The following is a 19,330-nucleotide window of genomic DNA, read 5'->3' on the forward strand; positions in this document are numbered from 1 at the left end:
ACCCATTTTAGATTCTAGTATGAGTTATCGGGAAAAATCTCACAAGTGTTTTTTAAATTTATGTTTAATTATTTCTGCCAGAGAGTCTTAAAGCTTCATCCATCGTCTGTCCATTGATGGGTCATAAGGGTCTTTGTTGGGGGCTGTATATTGAGCCTCAGCTGCAAGAGTTTGGTGTTATCGAGAATAATTAATATTTGACATTCACAAATTAAAATTACCCTATCATTGGACTCAACTGGAGATGCTAATGCATACACATTGCTCACAAGTTTTTCTGAAATGCCCTTTGCTTATTCCTTTACACTCTGATACCTATTCCGACCCCTGCCCTACCCTGGGTTCTTTTCGTAGGGTAAAGTGAGTCACAGAATCTTATATCTCTTTTAAAGGGGTAAAGATCAGAAGAAATCTCAAAGTTGCTGATTTATACCTATTTGCTACTTTTTAAACCTTCCTTCCTTGGAAGACAAGGCATAGAGCTTTTTTTAGCTTCCTGGTATTTTATCTGCTTTCTAATTTTGTTTCAACAATGATGTCAATTAGTTTGACATGTCGGTAACAGCCTTTCTGTCGTTAGAGTTTATCTTTTTAGCTAAGATTCAGTGGTTTTTCTCACCAAGTCTCTTGAATTGTGATTTCATTACCTTTGATTTAGATTTTTTTTTTTTTTGGTAAATTTTTCCCAAAGAGAAGCTAGGTAATAACATTACTGCATCTTTGGAAATAAATTGTGCTCTGCCTGGGAATAATATTTTTATCAAATCCTTTTATCTTAGGAGTTCTGTAATGTTGCTTCAGTGATATTTGGAGTCAGGACGTAAGAAATAAGATGTAGCCTTAGATGAAAATCAAATTGGGAAAAGACATTGGTTCTGTCACATGTTAGATATGTAAAATTTGTTTAGATATTCTAGATGAGGAAATTACCTATCTACCTTATAATGTTGTGAAGATCAATTTAGATATATATTTGATTCTATATAAACTTTAAGAATGTATATAAGCATTTCTGGGGTCCCAGATAGGTAGGTAAATGGGTAAATCATAGTACAATGTAGAGTTATACAAGATATTAGAACAAATGAGGGAATCAAGGAAGAATGACAAGGGCCACAGAGAGAAGATGATATGTGGATGAGATCATGAAGGATGATATCCTGGGGTGGGTGGTGCTAGATGGGAATAAATTCGAGGCAGATTCTAGCATGTCCACTGACTTGTCGTTGTGGAAGACCAGGCGAGATGAGATGCTCAAAATGAAGAATTAATTGTGGTGAGTGGATCCAAGTGGTTCTGCCACAATGCCTTCTCTCATCGATTGTCTCACCCATGGCCCCATCTAGGGGAGCACGAGGGATGAGCACCTGACTCAAAGATGGCTTATTTGTAGGCTAACCAGGAGCACTAAGGCAGCTTGGTTGTAAAGGTTTTACCTAATAGGAACCAATCTGGCTTGCTTCTTCAAAGACAGAGAAGAGAGCAGTGGAGAGGGCAGTAGTAAACCGTGGCCAGAGAAGCCTATGTAGGTCATTAGAAAAGAAATTGAGGATGGCTGTTCCCTTGACATGGTCCAAATCCTGGGGACTCCCAAATTCCAGGCCATGTTTTACCTTATATTAAGCTCTCTTTTCATAAGGCAACCTGTGTGAATTTCTTCCCAAGAGCCAAAATGGCTTACCCAACTGATCAAAGGGATATGGAAGAGATGTTAATCTGAAAATTTATTTCTGAGGTAGAGTCAATAGGAGTGACTGATTTATTAACTGTGAGAGAGGAATTCCCTAAAGAAGTGGACAAGGGTGCTTTCCTTCTTACCAATCATTATTTTTATTAATATATTTTACAAGACTGTGGTCGAAATAATATTAAATACAAATTTTTTATACAGAAAGTGTAATAAAGTTAAAATAGTTCCTTGTAATTCATAGCATTATTGCAATGCTTACAAAATTTTTGCATAGAGTGTGCAAGGATTGATGTTATTCAAAACAAAACTAAAAAGCTCTTCTTACATCACACCCAAAACCAGAGAAAAACCAAACCAAAAATAATCCAAAGGTTGAACTCAGTTGCTTTATGGGAATGGGTTTTGTTTTGTTTTTTTTTTTTTTTTTTTCAAAATCTCCAAGCAAATGGAACTTCCATGACCTCATCATTTTGGTTAAGAACATCAGAATCTGGCTTCTTCAGAAGCGCATCAAGCCAGCATAATGATGGATAGCCTCTGCCTTTTCCTTCTAAAACACGACCTCCTTAAGAAGTATGTCTCAGCTTCTTCATAATCTCAAAAAGGGAGAAACCTGACTGGGGGAGGTGGTTGATACATGAAAAACTTTATTCCCTTCGTCACAGAAAGACTAGATAAAAATTAAGTTAATTTTGTGTTCACTAAATTCAGATGTGCCAACACTTCCCTTTACTTTTCTAGAATCTTGCATCCCTTCCAGAGAGCTAGATTTCTGGCTCTGGTGAGGTTAGTCCTATGAGACCCTTTAATGGTATCTATTCCTGGCTTGCCATTTGGATGTCTTAAACCATTAAAAAGGAAATCCTTGACTGACTTACTGTAGAGTAGAGTCTTTTTCATTTTTGGCTCATCCCTTTACTAAGGTTTTGCGGAGGGTTGTTGAACCAGACAAGCACTGGCACTGGGGCTGAGTCTTTTGGGTATGGTGAGGAGCTCTATCCACAGTCCTCCCAGAGGACCAGATATGTGTTGTGGAAAAAGCACATCAGAGCAGGATGGACCCCAACCTCTTTGCTGCTGTGGCCCTCTAAGCTCTGGGTGAAGGCAGGTTGACAGCAGGGCTTTAACAAGGGCATTCTGGTTTCTAATCTTTTTGCATGATCCCTGGCTGAGTTAATTCTTCAAAACGACTTTGTCTTTTTAACTCTTACAGATCAAACCCTGATCCCTTTGCTTAGAAGATGAAAGCATTCCAAAGAAACCAAGCTGTAAGGAACTTCAGATGCACTCATTTTCTCCCTTCCTAGTTGAAACACCACCAACCTCATTGCTGAATCTAGGATGCCAGTAAAATATACAGGTTCAAAGTTAAAGGGTGCCACTTTAAAAATAAGAATTGGCAAATGAGTCTCATTTTCAACTCAGATAAATTGGTAGTGACAGCCTGAGTGCTCTGGGGAGGAGAATTCTGCTCCTGGGGAAGGGTATGGCCCATTAATGATGGCTGCCAAGGTGTGAGGCCAAAGCCATTACGGAACCAGAGTGGTCAGCTCAGCTCTGACATTGTATGCCTAATGCAGTCAGTGAGTCCCTGCTAGTTCTTTCTTATAGGGAAACAGAGACAATGATAGAAATGAGCTTCCTTGAGTTTTGCCACAAGTAAAGGTGGAGAAGAATACTGACAAAATAGTGTCAAAGATCAAAAGTAAGGTATTTGTCTTTTGAAGGGAAGTATAAAGGAAAGAGATGTATGTGTGCAAAAATGCTGACTTGTTTAGCCACACCCACAGATAATTGAGTATTACAATTTTCTCCTAAATGTGAGGCTAACAACCCAGGTATTTTCCGGTCTATTTTTTTTTAAGCTTGACTTGAGCATACACAGAACAAATTAATATTTTTTTTTTCTAGATTCTATTATTCAGGCAGGCTTTCTATATTTTCCCCTTAGGTATCTATACTTTAGTATAGATGCTGTCACTGTGAGAGACTATAGAAAGCAGGGAAAATAGAAGTTCTATAGCTTCATCTACCAAAGAAGATCTAGTTTAAAACCTAGTAGGGGACATGTCCCAACAACTTGAAAATTAGTTTGACATGTGGTGACTTTATAGCATAGTGGTCAGGAGTTAAACCTACATTCCAGCTCTGCCATTTTCTAGGTAATGGCTTTGGGCAAGTTTCTTAGCCACTGTAAGCCTCAATTTTCACATCCGAATATTGGAACTATTAGAACCCAACTCAAAGGATTGTTTTGAGGATGAAATAGAAGAATGTATGTAAAATGTTTAGCACAGTGCCTAGCAATAGTTCAGTGGATATTAATAAATATTCTTACAATTGAATAATAGAATACAACTCTTCCCATGTCTTAGGGTAGGCTTCAGATCCAGGAAAATCTCTTATGTTTTGCAAGATTTTGTGGGGTGGTTCTTTTTGGGGAGAAGTTTCATAGATTGGCTCAGATTGTCAAAAGAATCTATGGCCCCCCAAAATGTTAGAACCCCATGAATTAGATGAATATGGGAACTAAAGAAACACTGTCTTCCTTGTTGACAAGTGTCATCTTCCTGCCCTCAGACAATCCTTTGGCTACAAGTGTTCCCATGGAACCTAATAGACCAGTTTGGAGTTTCTCACTTTATGAAATTCTGAGTTATCTCTGATTTCACCAAAAACCCCAAATGTAGAAGTAGGATGTGAAGCCATTGGAAACTGAGGGACTATTAGACAACTCTAGGCATGTGGGGTGGATTTTAGATCAAGCAGATGTTTTCTTTTCTCTTCTCGCAAAGAAGTTGGCCTCATATTTGTGTTATTAAGCTGACCTTAGCTAATGTTCAGTGATGAAGCCAAATTCACTCACTTACTAGTGGGACTGTCCACATACTTAATGAGGCATTTGGAACCCCACTCTGGCTTCCTATTGCAACAGGTGGATTTAGACACTAAACATGCTTCTCGATTACAGTGGCTGTTTCTTTGTTCTGTTCCACCTGCAAATCTCAAAATGGGTGATGATATTACTGCTTGCTGGGCTGAAGTTGAGAAGCAGCAGTGAGTACTGTTGTTGGAAGGTTTGAGACTGTTTATTGATGGATTTGATAGCATCATTAACACTGTATGATGACATCACACTTACTATTGCATCAAGGGCTCGTGACATTCTTGCTCTTTCTCTAATAAGGATGCTAATTTCCTCCTAATCTGTCAATATCTACAAAAGGAAGGTAGCAGGAGAACCAAAGAAAACAGCATGTGTGAGCATGAGTTGCCCCAAAAAGGTTCTTTTCTTTTATATGTGTGCTCTAACAATACTCAAAAGGAGGACCTCCCACAAGTAATTATTTTCCCTTTGCCATTCAGACCTGCCTTGAGAAATTTCAAGGACTCTGTTATGAAGAAAGCTTTTAAGAACCATAGAACTCACATTGCTTTTGAAAGTGCAAGCACGTGTGCTGTGCTGTGCTGGCTGAAGCAGCAGGCTTCAGACTGCTTTATCTCTTATCAGTGGTTTGGCTTTGTGCATGAGAAATTCAGAGGCAACTGTATAATTTTAAATTCCGATTACCACAAAGAAAGAGATGCATCTGACATCCCAATGCCATGGCTTTGACTCTTTTAATGGAAATATGTTGGAACTAGGGGAACCTTCCACCACAGAGATAGTGATGAAAGACCACAAGAGAGACATTTTATCTCTGAGATAAAAGGCCTGTTTTCGAAGGTTGTTTCTTATAACTTTTTCCCAACCTGCTACTAGGGCACCATGCAAATGTATCATTCCAGGAGCTGTTTCCTTATCCTTTTCATGCCTAAGATTTCTTGGGACAAGGGGGAAGAGGGAGAACTGGTCTCGTTTAATGAAATTTTTGACCTTTAATAGAGCCTTGAAAAATCAGTATCAGGTGCTGGAATGGATCTATTTACTTTTTGGTCCAAATCTCATACTACCTTTGGCCTAAAATAAAGCAAGATACTCTGATCTAGCTGCTGCCAGTTTATTTCAGCTGTTTCCAAATAAAAGGCTGAGGGATTCCCTTAAGTGACTTTGATTAGGGTCTGGTAAATGGGGGTCGTTTACATTTAAAAAAAAATCCTTCCTCCCCACCATGATACTCATACTTCCAAAGAGTCATCCACAGCTGATACTTTTTTTTTTTTTTTTTTTAAGCAATATTGAGTATGAAGCCCTGGATGAGCAAAAGGGATGTTGACCAAAGGGATAAATGTCTGATAGGAGCCTGCCTTACCACACGGAAGCAGAGATGTCAGAATATGTCTTTTCAAAATATGTTGTTTTGTTTTTGTTTTGTTCTTTTTGCATTCCTTCTACACCAGAGAACGAAGACCCAGATTCTTAGAAATAAAGCCAAACTGGCATTCATCTGGTGTCTCACAGCATCAGCTTGATAAAAAGAATTTTACTGTATTTTTTGTCCCCGTGTATTTTAAGTTGCTTTTTCCAATACTTCCAATTATTTATTGGTCCCACTAACTCTTCAAGCCTGGTGTGGCTGTAGGAACAGTAAGCACAGTGGCGGTGTTGATAACTGACGTGATGCGGGCTAAAAAGACATGTTAAGTCAAAACTATTCTCTGGAGGACCATGGAATGGGCATCTCTCTAGACTGTGGGAGGGTGAGGTGGAAAACTTTATATGAATATAGACAGCAGAAAGAGCCTACAGGAAAGAGATTCTAAGGTTAAACCACAGGGTCCCCTACTTCACTTCTCATTACACAATGATGCTGACCTGCAGAACCTGGTATGTTGTATGTATTAAGGGTCTTGGAGGATCATAACTTTCCTTTTCCACTAAGCTTCCACTAATCCCATCCTCCCTGTTCCCAGGAATCCTCTGAGCCTGTGTTTCTCTGGCAGGAGGATCACTTAATTCCACATGTCTTGGAAGGCAGGCTTTCCACATGTAACATGAGGAAGGGCTTCCTTCCTGAAAGACTTTGCCAAGTAACTATATTCCCAAGCCTACACAGAAATGTAAGCTTACTCCCTGCTGTTTGGAAATGTGCTTTCTTTCCTGCTATATCCAATGCATACCACAAAAACTCTAGGTCAGGGGTCAGGAAACTTTATCTGTGAAGGACTAAATAGTAAGTAATCTATGCTTTGTGGGATACATAGTCTCTGACACAACTACTCCATCCACTGCTGTAGTGTAAAATCAGAAAACATGTAAATGAATGTATGTGGCTATGTGACAATAAAACTTTAATTGCAGGAAAAGGTGGTGAGTCAAATTTGGTTTCCAGGTCATAGTTTGCCGATCTCTGCTCTAGGGTCAAACCTCAAGCAAACTTTGGTCTATGGTTGCTGGATATGCGATGAAAATTATCCAAAGAGAAAATGACCTAAAGGATGTTCAAAGCCAGCTCAAGTTTATAACATCTATCCCTTGGGTAGCATAAGAATTATAAAGCCACATGTCAGGTTTTACCTAGGTAGACGTCACCATAAGGGCTTTTGAAAACCTCTGTGATATTCGAATAGTTTCCCAAGACTTCTATGACTTCTTGAGCAGATATCAAATAGAAGTAAATGTTGAATATGTTTGGAAATCAGTTTTTAATTTGTAAAAATCTTCTGAACAATATTAACATACTAGAACTTCTAGTATATTGAAGGTTCATTTGGACTGTTATGATACCAGCTGTTTAATATACCCAAAGGTGCGATTGTCTAGAAAATATCGTATATAAAGATTAGAAAGAATCTCATTTTTTAAAAAGTAGGCGTTAGTAGATTTTAATGTAAAAGCTTCTCCCCCACCCCCAAGAATTCAGGTAAAATTTTTCTCTTGACCATCGACAAATATTCTAGTTTGAGGGTGTTGGGATAAAAAGATGTACATTGAGAAACTTATAATGCATTTTACTACCAATTTCCAAAATCTGAACAAAATGCATAATTTAACCCATATCAAATTTACTGCTTATTACTTTGTATATTGTGGTCACTTAGCATAAATGAAAAATAGAATGTTATGTCTGTTCCCAATAGGTACTTGATTTATATGGTTGATTGCTCTTATTTTTATTCTGTTTGTGATCTCACTACCCTCAGGATTAAATTTTGCATGTGGGATCACACCAGTCTCTTTTATTGGCATAAAACTTGTGGCGCTAATCTCATTCTTTCACGTGGTGATTGGAACAAAATCTAAGGAAAAAGGTTCTGGGAACTTTTTCCTTTTTTGTCATCTAAAGATTAATGAACTTGAGATGGCAAAATGCAAAGACAGTCTGCTTTAAAAAATCACCTGTCTTAACCTATCTAGCCACAAATGACTTTGTAGCTATTATTGTTTATCTGAATGATATGGGATAGGTGCTCCTAGTAGCCAAGGAGGGCGCTTCCTGGCTTGGAAAAACCCTGTGTTGATACATACAGATTCTGGCAACATGGCCCTATGGAATATTAATTATACTGATCCAGAGTAATCTGATGTCTTTTATGGTTTTCCTTTTTAGACCTTAATGCTACAAACCAACCAATCACTGGGTCTCACCCCTAAGAGTGACCAGCCCAACTCTTCTGCATGAGATGTTGAACAAGAGTGCTTGGAGTGAGTTTGGGGTCTGGACGCCAGCAGCATCACTGGCCAGGCTAGGACCCATGCCACTGTCCCCCACCATCTACTTCTAAGTGGCTAAGCAACACACAGATTGCTTTTACATCCCATGTGTGCAAATCTCAGCCTGATGCTTCAGTGTCATCTCAAAAAATATCAAATCTTTTATTTCTCTCCTATCACAAAACTTCCCTTGCTTGTAAAGTAAGAAAAAGTAAAACCTTGTTGAGGGAAAAGAAAAATGCAAATGCCACCCAGGCCTACAAATACTACTTCATTTAGGCTTGCGGGGCCACTGCTTTCCAAATGGCATCCAGGACTGTCTAAGCCAGTGATGAGTTCATTCTGGGCTCTTTGAAATCCACATCTGCCAGCCATTTGGCTTGTCTATCAGCTTTTAAGATGTCCAGTCATAAATAAATCATTCCCCTCCAATCACCCAAAATAAACTATAGGTAACAAGATAAATAAGATGTGCTTCTCCTTGCTGAGTGCATTGACTTAAGGCATAGGCACATTTCCCCCTCTTTGAACAGAGATGGTGTAATCCCCTGTCCCAGCACAAGAGCTGGCCAGGGTGACCCTGGAGCATGATGATGAAGGTGGGGTGATGAGAGGTAGCTGATGGCGGGAATGAGGTGCTGCTTCCACATACAGGGAAGCAGGTACTGCTGGGCCCCAGGGGACACAGTGATTCTCATAAAGACACTCAGTTTGTATTATCTTTCAGTGAGCAATTCTGGTGGCATGTAGTGCTTCCTAGAGAAAGCACAATAGTGGCTTTAGGAATATGAATATCCCGACACTGAAAAAATACATAAGAAGATCAAAGTCAGAGAGTTTGTGAATGCCTTTAAAAATAAAGGGCATGTTTTGACATTACCCACCAATCCCAAGAAACATAGTAAACATAATTAGGTTCCTGATGCTACTCTTAATTAGACTTCCAGGCTTCTTTTGGGGTAGGAGTTCTGCTCTTAGGGATTTTGATTGACCTGATCATTGTGGGTTGAAATCTTTTGGTTAAAGTCAGAAATGAGAACAGAACAGCTTTTAAGCCATTTTTCCTTTAAAAAACAGATATATCACCCGTTTGTTCATTGCCCATCAGGCCATTGAGTAGCTTCCAGCTGACTGAGGAGCAGCTGTTATTTTGTGCTGATTTACAGCTCCTAATTTGACTGTAGGAGAATCTGTGAGTTTGGAGGGAGCAAGATAGCAGAAGTTGGGTGAGCAGTTCAAAATTTGCTGAAATTCATCCTCCTCATTCATTCAACTACAAAAACCCCAATATGTTTGGTAGCCAAGGTAGGCCAGCCATTTTGAGTTCCTACGGCTGACTTCCACAGCGTTGCCGGTCCCTAGCTTGAAGAGGGGGAAGTTAGCCAGCCTTACTAAAGCTAAAACAGGAAATCAAATGCCTACTTTTGATACAAAGGTCTCAGAGCTTGAGTGCGACTTTGAGATTCCCGCCATCACTCCCTCGTAATGACACTAAAGGAGAAGATATGCTGCTACTCAAACATCTAGATGAAGATTCTGTCAGTGTTCAATACGCTGTGTGATTCTGAATAGTCTGGGGAATGTTGGGATGGATGTGTGTTTAGATTTCTGTCACACAGGTGGTGGGGATGGGATGGAAAATGACAGTGGATATTGCAGGGTCACCCATGGTTCCTTTTGTACTGAAACCTCATTTTATACAGAGGATATATATATATTTATTTATATATATTTATATATATTTATATCCACCCACACACGCAAACACACTCAAGCACGCACACACACGTACACATACACACAAGGTCTTTGATAGGCTTTCTGTGTTCTAGTAAAAATAGCTGGCAGCCAGTGTCTAAAGCCAAAAAAGGCCTTTACGCTGCCAGCGATGTCCACTATGGATAGTCTTTCAGAGGCAGACACTTGTGTTTATCTGACAAGTGGACCCAGCTCCTGCCTGAGACAGGAATAATCTCCCATTGGCGCAGACGCAGATCTCGAAGACCTTCTGCCTTGTTCCTGTAGGTGTGTAGGATCCGTGAGGCAGTCTAGGTAGTCTGATTTTTGCAGCATCTAACTTAATCTAAAGAGAGAGAATAGGAAGGAAAGCATCGGTCAGAGGCTGTCGTCTCTTCTCTTGACATTCAGAAACAGCAAATGAATGTTCAATTCAACTGAAATCTAATGAGCACCTACTATGTGTTGATTATTTTTGGTACTGGGGATTTGGATACCAACAAGACGGAAAGTCTCTACCTTCACAGAAGCTTAGATTCTAGCAAGATAATGCTGCACTGGCCTATGTTAGCATTTTGCAAAAACATGTCATACAGAATGTGAATAGAGTCCTAGAGTCAAATAAATATGAAAATGTGACATTTAACAATTTTCTTTACTATGGGACTTCTCAGATCCTACTATGAGTGTGTGCAAGGTGAGTGTTCAAGAGGAGAATAGAGTATGTAACATTTTCCAACTTTTAAATGCTAGTGAGCCTTTCTGCTTTTTTTTTTCTTTTTCTAACAATTTATGGGGCTGATGGTCTATAAAATATACTTTGGGAAAAACATGCCTATAAAAATAAACAGTGGTGGAAGGTGCCATTAGATTTATGATTATAACTGATTCCTCCAGAGTTCAAATTCTGATAGCTATAAACTGCATATGTGAGGTAGCCACATTTTTATGTGTATGGTTTGCAGTTTGTGGCTGCTTGAAGAGGCAGTTGTGATAATTGAATGTTCTGACTATCTCTTCTAAAACAAAATAGCAAATGCCATACCAATCAAAAGGGGTACTTTTGTATCCATAGAGTGGATATATAGAAGCAGGTAGAGACTGATAACCTCTCTCATTGAATAGTCAGGTGGAATAGCATTTTTCTTAAAAAAAACCAACAACAACAACAACAGATTTTTTTACTCTATGATTAAATAGCAAAGTTCATCTTACGAGCACTTTGAAGCCATTTTTAAAAGTTTACAGACAAATCATATTTTGGGTGTGGGTAGTAATTGGCTTGTCTTGCTTGCAAAAACACAAGCAGCATTTCTGTTCACCCAACTGGGACTGTGTTGGCATAAGAGAATGAATATCTGCAGTGTTTCATTCCCTTGCTGCCTAGTCTTACCCTATTAAGTTTTGGCTTGTTCTGGTTGGGACAGCTGTTCAATCTGCCACCCCATTTTCAGTGAAAACAGAAACATGTGACACAAAGTAACGACAAGTAAATTAAGTTCATCTTGAGCCAGATGTGTATAATATATACAGCTTAATTATGTTGGCTAACAAAATCTTATTTTAAGGTGACAAGAGAGAATTTGAAAAGAGCATTCATTTTCATGGTCATATAATTCTGTACTTGGAATACATGCCATTATCTCTGCATTTTACAAATAACAAATCATCACTTTGATGGATTGTGGGTTTGGCTTATAATCATGCTGCTCAATTAATTGTTTCAGAAATAAAACCTGCTTGGCTCCTTTTGATACACCATAGGATCCAACTCCGAGGTCAACCAGTTATGGGAAGAGTTGGCCTGTTGGAGCTGTAGCTCTTTGAACTTCTGTCCTTCTCACCCCTCACCTCTCCATCTTTGGATTCCAGTCTCAGCTCTGTCCTGCAGGTGGCTTCCATATTGCCAGCTTCTGCATTGATTTCCACTCCTTTTGGGGCCTCCATCACTAGAGACCGGGTTGGGGACTCCAACCTGAAAAACACCCAAGATCGACAATAAAGATCCCTTTTTCTTTTTAATAAATACAAAAGGAAGTTCATGCTCAAGGACATTAACAAGGCATTCCAGTATTTGATCAGAGAATTTTTTAAAGTTTTGCTTTACAAACTTGGTCAAGTTTATGACAGGGAACATAATAAGTCTAGGCTTTATCTTTGTTGCATTTTACAAAGGCTGTAAGGAAGGTGTTCTAGGATCCTGGTTTCACTTGATCTTATATCCAAGTGTTGTTTTATTGGTATAATTAATCAAACTCATAAAAGCTCTTTTTTGGTAAAAGTAAGTCAATCCCAGATCTAAACTGAGCTTCCTGGAATTGGTAGGTATCCTTTCTACTTTGTCCTGCTTCTGTATCTTCCATGGAGGCAGAAACAGATAGAGGTTAAGAAAATGGGTCTAGGAGTCTGACATGCTTGGAGTGAAGCCATGGGGTGGCCACTAAATGACCATGGGTAAGTCTTTCTTTACCTCCTCTTTCCTTTCTAAAATCTCTTAAAGCCTCAGTTTCCTCATCTATGAAGTGCTTCAAATAGTGCCTGACACAATAGAAATGCAAATATGTATTATATATTACCATTACTGCTGTCACTATTGTTACAATACCAACCAATCATAAGAAAGCCTCAGGCCCTAACCTTCAATGCAGTTGTCATTTCTGCATTGCAGAGAGGGTCAGTGGTTGCCAGGGGCTAGGGAGGAGAGGTGGTCTGACTGCAAAGGGACACCATAAGAAAAACATGTTTTGTGTGATGGAACTTGATTGCAGTGGTGGTTACAGGTCTTTATGTATTTGTGAAAACTTTCAGATGAGTGAATTTTATGGTATGTAAGATAAAAAATAAATCGAGAGAATCAGCCACATTCTATGCTAATTATGATGGCAAAACAGGATAATACTCTTCAGGAAGCTTTTTGCCTAATTCATATAATGAGAAAAACATTAACTGAAACTCAGCCATCCCCTAAATATTCTAGATTTTATTTTTATTTTTCTTAGAAACAGGGTCTCATCCTGTTGCAGTGTCACAATTATAGCTCACTGCCATTTCAAATTCCTGTGCTTAAGTGATCCTCTGGCCTCAGCCTCCTGAGTAGCTGGGCATGTGCCACCACGGGCAGCTAATTTTTAAATTTTTTGTAGAGATAGAGTCTTGCTATGTTTGCCCAGGCTGGTCTCAAATTCCTGGGCTCAAGTGATCTTCCCTCTTTGGCCTCTCAAAGTGCTGATTACAATCATGAACCGTCATACCAAATTGATTTTAATACTATTACCAGATAGGAATGTATGAAGATCCTCCTCTCTCTTACAAAGAAAGTATCCTAACTTAGGAACAGAGACCTCAGCAATGGTTCTCAAAACACTCTGATCCAGACCAATTTCCTGAGTTTAATTTGAGTGCTTCTAATTTTCAGACACCTTAAACATGTTAAAAAGGAACATCATTCTCCTTGCCCACTATTGATTCTTTGTTCTGTTTTTGCCACTGCCTCTGAGTAGGGTAAAAACTCTTGGGCCTCAGTAAGTGGCCAACAGAGCAAGCTGACCAGTAAGATCCACTACGGAGCAACCCCCAGCCACACTGCACAAACGCCAAGAGAGAGCTCATCCACATTTTTCAGGTCTAGGTTCCTGAGGATTGCTTCCAGGCAGCAGCCTTCTCCCTTGAATTGTCCCGCCTACAATGACTCAACTAAAATCATCAAGAGAAGCAATAGTCCTGGAGTACTTATGAAAGGATTGGCCTGAGTTTCTATGTAAATAATTTTTTCTTCTGTGGTCTCACTCCCTTTGGGTGTGGCAAAAATCTTCCACTCCCCACTTCCCCTCCTCTTAAGACCTTCACCAGAACCAGGTGCAGTTCTGCCCATTATTGTGGTTCATCTCATTTGCATTTGGTTTGATAATGTCAGTGCAACAGGGAGAGGGACTCATTAGCAGGACAACAGAAAGTGATGTCTGTGCAGTATGGCCTGGTCTAGAACCTTAATCCAACTAACTGGAGCTGCCCCTGTGCTCTTGACTCCCTCTCACTTTTGAGATATGAAGATGGTTTTTTGCCATTCTCTATTTTTTTCTCTCCTATACAGTCTGGTTGATGTACACACTTTATTCTAAGTTTTCTAACTGCTTCTGTTTCCACTAATGTCGATACCTTTCTCCTTGTAGGATGAGTTTGTGCTCTTACCATACTGCCTGCTCACCTCTTATCAGTGTCACTGCCATCCTCCCCCTGTCCAGGTGAGAGTCCTCCTGTCATCTTTTCTCTTTCTTCCTTCTTCCCTCAGTTAACACGTCTTTTAACTCAGAACTTCTCCGTTCTCAGAATCAAGCCATGGAGTGGCCACTAAATGACCATGGGCAAATCTTTCTTCCTTTCCCTCCTCTTTTCTTCCTAAAATTTCTTAGAATCATTCTCAAATGTAAGCATCAGAATCGCCGGGAGGGGTTATGAAAGAGTCGCCTGTAACCTGGACTACTGTTACTGTCTCTCAAGTTTTGTCTCTAGTTTTTCCTTTTTCCCAATGAACTTCACACAAAAATATATCTTCCTGAAGTAAGTTTTGAATATTTTTATTTATTTATTTATTTATTTTTTATTTTATTATTATACTTTAAGTTTTAGGGTACATGTGCACAACGTGCAGGTTTGTTACATACGTATACATGTGCCACGTTGTTGTGCTGCACCCATTAACTCGTCATGTAGCACTAGGTATATCTCCTAATGCTATCCCTCCCCGCTCCCCCAACCCCACAACAGTCTCCAGTGTGTGATGTTCACCTTCCTGTGTCCATGTGTTCTCACTGTTCAGTTCCCACCTATGAATGAGAACATGTGGTGTTTGGTTTTTTTGTCCTTGCAATAGTTTGCTGAGAATGATGGTTTCCAGTTTCATCCATGTCCCTACAAAGGACATGAACTCATCATTTTTTATGGCTGATAGTATTCCATGGTGTATATGTGCCACATTTTCTTAATCCAGTCTATTGTTGTTGGACATTTGGCTTGGTTCCAAGTCTTTCCTATCATGAATAGTGCCGCAATAAACATACGTGTGCATGTGTCTTTATAGCAGCATGATTTATAATCTTTTGGGTATATACCCAGTAATGGGATGGCTGGGTCAAATGGTATTTCTAGTTCTAGATCCCTGAGGAATCGCCACACTGACTTCCACTATGGTTGAACTAGTTTACAGTCCCACCAACAGTGTAAAAGTGTTCCTATTTCTCCACATCCTCTCCAGCACCTGTTGTTTCCTGACTTTTGAATGATGGCCATTCTAACTGGTGTGAGATGGTATCTCATTGTGGTTTTGATTTGCATTTCTCTGATGGCCAGTGATGAGCATTTTTTTCATGTGTTTTTTGGCTGCATAAATGTCTTCTTTTGAGAAGTGTCTGTTCATATCCTTTGCCCACTTTTTGATGGAGTTGTTTTTTTCTTGTAAATTTGTTTGAGTTCATTGTAGATTCTGGATATTAGCCCTTTGTCAAATGAGTAGGTTGCGAAATTTTCTCCTATTTTGTAGGTTGCCTGTTCACTCTGATGGTAGTTTCTTTTGCTGTGCAGAAGCTCTTTAGTTTAATTAGATCCCATTTGTCAATTTTGGCTTTTGTTGCCATTGCTTTTGGTGTTTTAGTCATGAAGTCTTTGCCCATGCCTATGTCCTGAATGGTACTGCCTAGGTTTTCTTCTAGGGTTTTTATGGTTTTAGGTCTAAGATGTAAGTCTTTAATCCATCTTGAATTAATTTTTGTATAAGGTGTAAGGAAGGGATCCAGTTTCAGCTTTCTCCATATGGCTAGCCAGTTTTCCCAGCACCATTTATTAAATAGGGAATCCTTTCCCCATTTCTTGTTTTTGTCAGGTTTGTCAAAGATCATATAGTTGTAGATATGCGGCATTATTTCTGAGGGCTCTGTTCTGTTCCATTGATCTATATCTCTGTTTTGGTACCAGTACCATGCTGTTTTGGTTACTGTAGCCTTGTAGTATAGTTTAAAGTCAGCTAGTGTGATGCCTCCAGCTTTTAGTGTTTTCTAATTTAAAATGTTTTGAATTTTGATCTGAATTATTAAATGTTATGAATAGACACAAATAATATTAAATTATAAATATGGTATAAAGAATGATAATGCTGGCCGGCACGGTAGCTCACATCTAGAATCCCAGCACTTTGGGAGGCCAAGGCAGGTGGATCACCTGAGGCCAGGAGTTCGAGACCAGCCTGACCAACATGGTGAAACCCCATCTCTACTAAATAGAAAAAAATTAGCCGGGTGTGGTGGCAGGTGCCTATAATCCCAGCTACTTGGGAAGCTGAGGCAAGAGAATTGCTTGAACCCGAGAGGCAGAGGTTGCAGTGAGCTGAGGTTGTGCCACTGCACTCTAGCCTGGGAGACAGAGCAAGACTCCATCTTGCGGGGGAAAAAAGAAAGAATGACAATGCTTTTTGACATGGTTTTAAAGAATGACAATGGTTTTGTATAATTATCATCTTTTTTAAGAAAAAACAAATTTTGTAGCAACCTGAGCTCCTCTTCCTGATCCCTTCTATTTCCTTCCCTCCCTGGGAATAATAACTATTAGGAATTTTGTGTTTGCTGTTTTCCCGCTTTTCTTTATGACTAAATTTGCATCCTTAAACAATACACTACTATTGCATACTTCACACACAGAATAATTCCACTTTATAATTCTTTAATGACTTTCATTTTCCCTCCTCAATATGATGTTTCTGAGGTTATTCTACATTTCAGCACATAGCTGTAATTTAGTCAATTTCCCTAGTGTTACCATATACCGTGATTTATTTGTCCATTCTAATGTCGGACACTGGGTTGGTTTTGGGTTTTTGTTTTTTACAAATGGGGCAACCATGAACATTCTTGTGTGTGGCTCCTGATGCCTGAATGCAAAAGTCTCTTTCAGACTAATGTGGGAGAGCAGACTTGCTACTTCTAAGGATCTGCATATCTACAGCTTTATTAGATAATGGCAAAGAGCTTTCCAAAGTGATTGCTCCAACTGACTTTCCCACTAGTGTATAATGTTCCAGTTGTTCACCTTCTTGCTGACATTTGATATGGCTAATTATGAAATGAGTGTGAAATGGGATGCCATTGTCTTTTAAAACTGCATTTACCTAATTATTAATGGCATTAAGGATCTTGTCATTTGTAAGCCATTTGGGATTTTCGTCAGTGAAATGTTTTCATCTATTTTATTTCTATTTTTTGTCTATTTTTATTTTTTTGTGTGTGTGATTTGTGGAATACTTTTATATAATCTGAAAAATATTCAGCAGTTCTATGTATTGACAATTTCTTCTTTCTGTTTGTGGTTTGTCTTTTATATTTAGCATCTGTGGATGAACAGAGGTTTTATATTTTAATGCAGACAAATTTATGGTCTTTTGGAATAGGGATTGCACTTTCTATGTCTTACCTGAGCAATCCTTCCCTACACTGAGGTCGTGAAGCTCTTCTATAGTCTTCAAAGGTTTTATGTTTTCTTTTTTCATTACGTCTCTAATTCATCAGGTATTAATTTTTGTGTATAGTCTGAGGCTGGGGTCAAAAGAGATGGAGATTATCTCAACATATGTTGAAAAAGCCAATATTTAGGTCCATCATAAATAATATTCCCATACCTTTATGGCTCTCTTTTGGGATTTTCTAGTCTATTATTCTATTTGTCTATCCCTGCAAAATATTGTTTAATTAAATATTGTTGCTTACTTGAGTTTTAAAATTCCTTTATACTTCATAAGGCAAATCCTCTTACCTTATTCTTATTCAAGAATGTCTTAGTGATTCTTGGGTCTTCCACATACATTTTGGAATGAACTTTAGTTTCATAAGGAAATTCTGTGGGAATTTGGATGGGATTCAAATTCAATCCATGAACACTGTAGCTATCTCCAATTACTTATGTTTTATTTGATGTATTTCAATAGGTTAACCTATCTTTTGTAGCTATTGAAAATGGTATTGTTTTTAAAAGTATTTCTCATTCTCCTATTCCCTGGAATATAGATATCCTATTTTCCTGAAATATAGATATCTAATTGACTTTTTTTGTATGTTGATCTTAAAAATCAACACTTAGGTAAGCTGTTTTTCATAATCTATCTGTAGGTTATTTTAGGTTTTCATTGCAACTATAAATTATGTTAATTTGTGAAAGTTTTATATCTTTTTTTTTTTTTTTTTTTTTTTTGAGACAGAGTTTTGCTCTTGTTGCCCAGGCTGAACTGCAGTGGCGCAATCTTGGCTTACTACAGCCTCAGCCTCCCAAGTAGCTGGGACTACAGGTGCCCACCACCACACCTGGCTAATTTTTGTATTTTTAGTAGAGACAGGGTTTCACCATGTTGGCCAGGCTGATCTCAAACTCAAGTGATCTGCCTGCCTGGGCCTCCTAAAGTGCTGAGATTAGAGGCATGAGCCACTGCACGCGGCTGTCATTTCTTATGCTAATTCTTTTTCTTTTTATACTGTACTGTCTAGAACCATCAATACAGTGTTGATTAGGAGTAAAGAAATGAAAACCTTGCTTCTTCCTCACCTTAAAGAGGAAATTTTCAACAATTTACCATTAAGTATGTTTTTTGTTCTAGGATTTTTCTCCCCTAATGCCTTTCAATAAGATAGTTCTCTTCTATTCTCATTTTGCCAAAAGTTTCTATCATTAATTAATGTGAATTTTATCAAATACTATTTAAACAAGTGCTATTTTATAATATATAATGGAATATCTATTAAGATAATATATTTCTACTCAATATATTAATGTGGTGAATTATATTAATTTTCCAATAACTATCCACTCCTGTGTTTTTGGCTTGAGCCCAACTTTGTCATTATGTATTATCTTTTCTATATATTTCTGAAACTATTTCATATTTTTTGGTAATTTGCATCTGTATTCATAAAAGAGTGTGTTCTATAATTTTTCTTTCTTGTAATACCAATGTCAGGTTCTATCACTTTTCTATAATCCAGAATTGTTTATGAAAGATTAGAATTATTTGTGCCTTGTATGTTTAAACACATTGATAAACCCTCTGGGCATGAAAAATACATGTTTATCCACCAAAAATACAATTATAGCCTCATAGAGGTTTTGTGTTTCTTCTCCAGTTGTTTTTTGTAAGTTAGCTTTTTTTTTCCATTTCATATAAAGGTTTAAAGTTTGTTGACAAAGTTTTTTTAAAATAATATCCTCATTTTTAAAATGCCCCCTGCTATTCTCCTTTGCACTGATAAAGAAGATTTTTAAAAATAAAAAATAAAATG

The 19,330-nt window shown here is 38.4% G+C and overlaps 1 protein-coding gene across 3 annotated transcripts in view; it reads right to left on the reverse strand.

The window, feature by feature from the left end:
- Nucleotides 1–1,806: 1,806 nt before the first annotated feature.
- Nucleotides 1,807–19,330, reverse strand: part of SGCD (sarcoglycan delta) — a 434,648-nt gene continuing 417,124 nt past the window's right edge. For 2 of the 3 annotated variants that reach the window (XM_055285497.1, XM_063642674.1), the window contains 2 exons: nucleotides 11,874–11,997; nucleotides 1,807–10,368 (listed from right to left, as the gene is read on the reverse strand). In XM_055285497.1, coding sequence (XP_055141472.1) covers nucleotides 10,195–10,368; nucleotides 11,874–11,997 — 298 coding nt within the window. In that variant the 3' untranslated portion in view covers nucleotides 1,807–10,194. Of the gene's footprint in view, nucleotides 10,369–11,801; nucleotides 11,998–19,330 lie in introns of those variants that run through there. The other variant, XM_063642675.1, reaches the window with a different exon arrangement.

The sequence above is a fragment of the Symphalangus syndactylus genome, chromosome 7 (genome assembly GCF_028878055.3).
Source record: "Symphalangus syndactylus isolate Jambi chromosome 7, NHGRI_mSymSyn1-v2.1_pri, whole genome shotgun sequence".
In the NCBI taxonomy this organism is placed as follows: Eukaryota; Metazoa; Chordata; class Mammalia; order Primates; family Hylobatidae; genus Symphalangus; species Symphalangus syndactylus.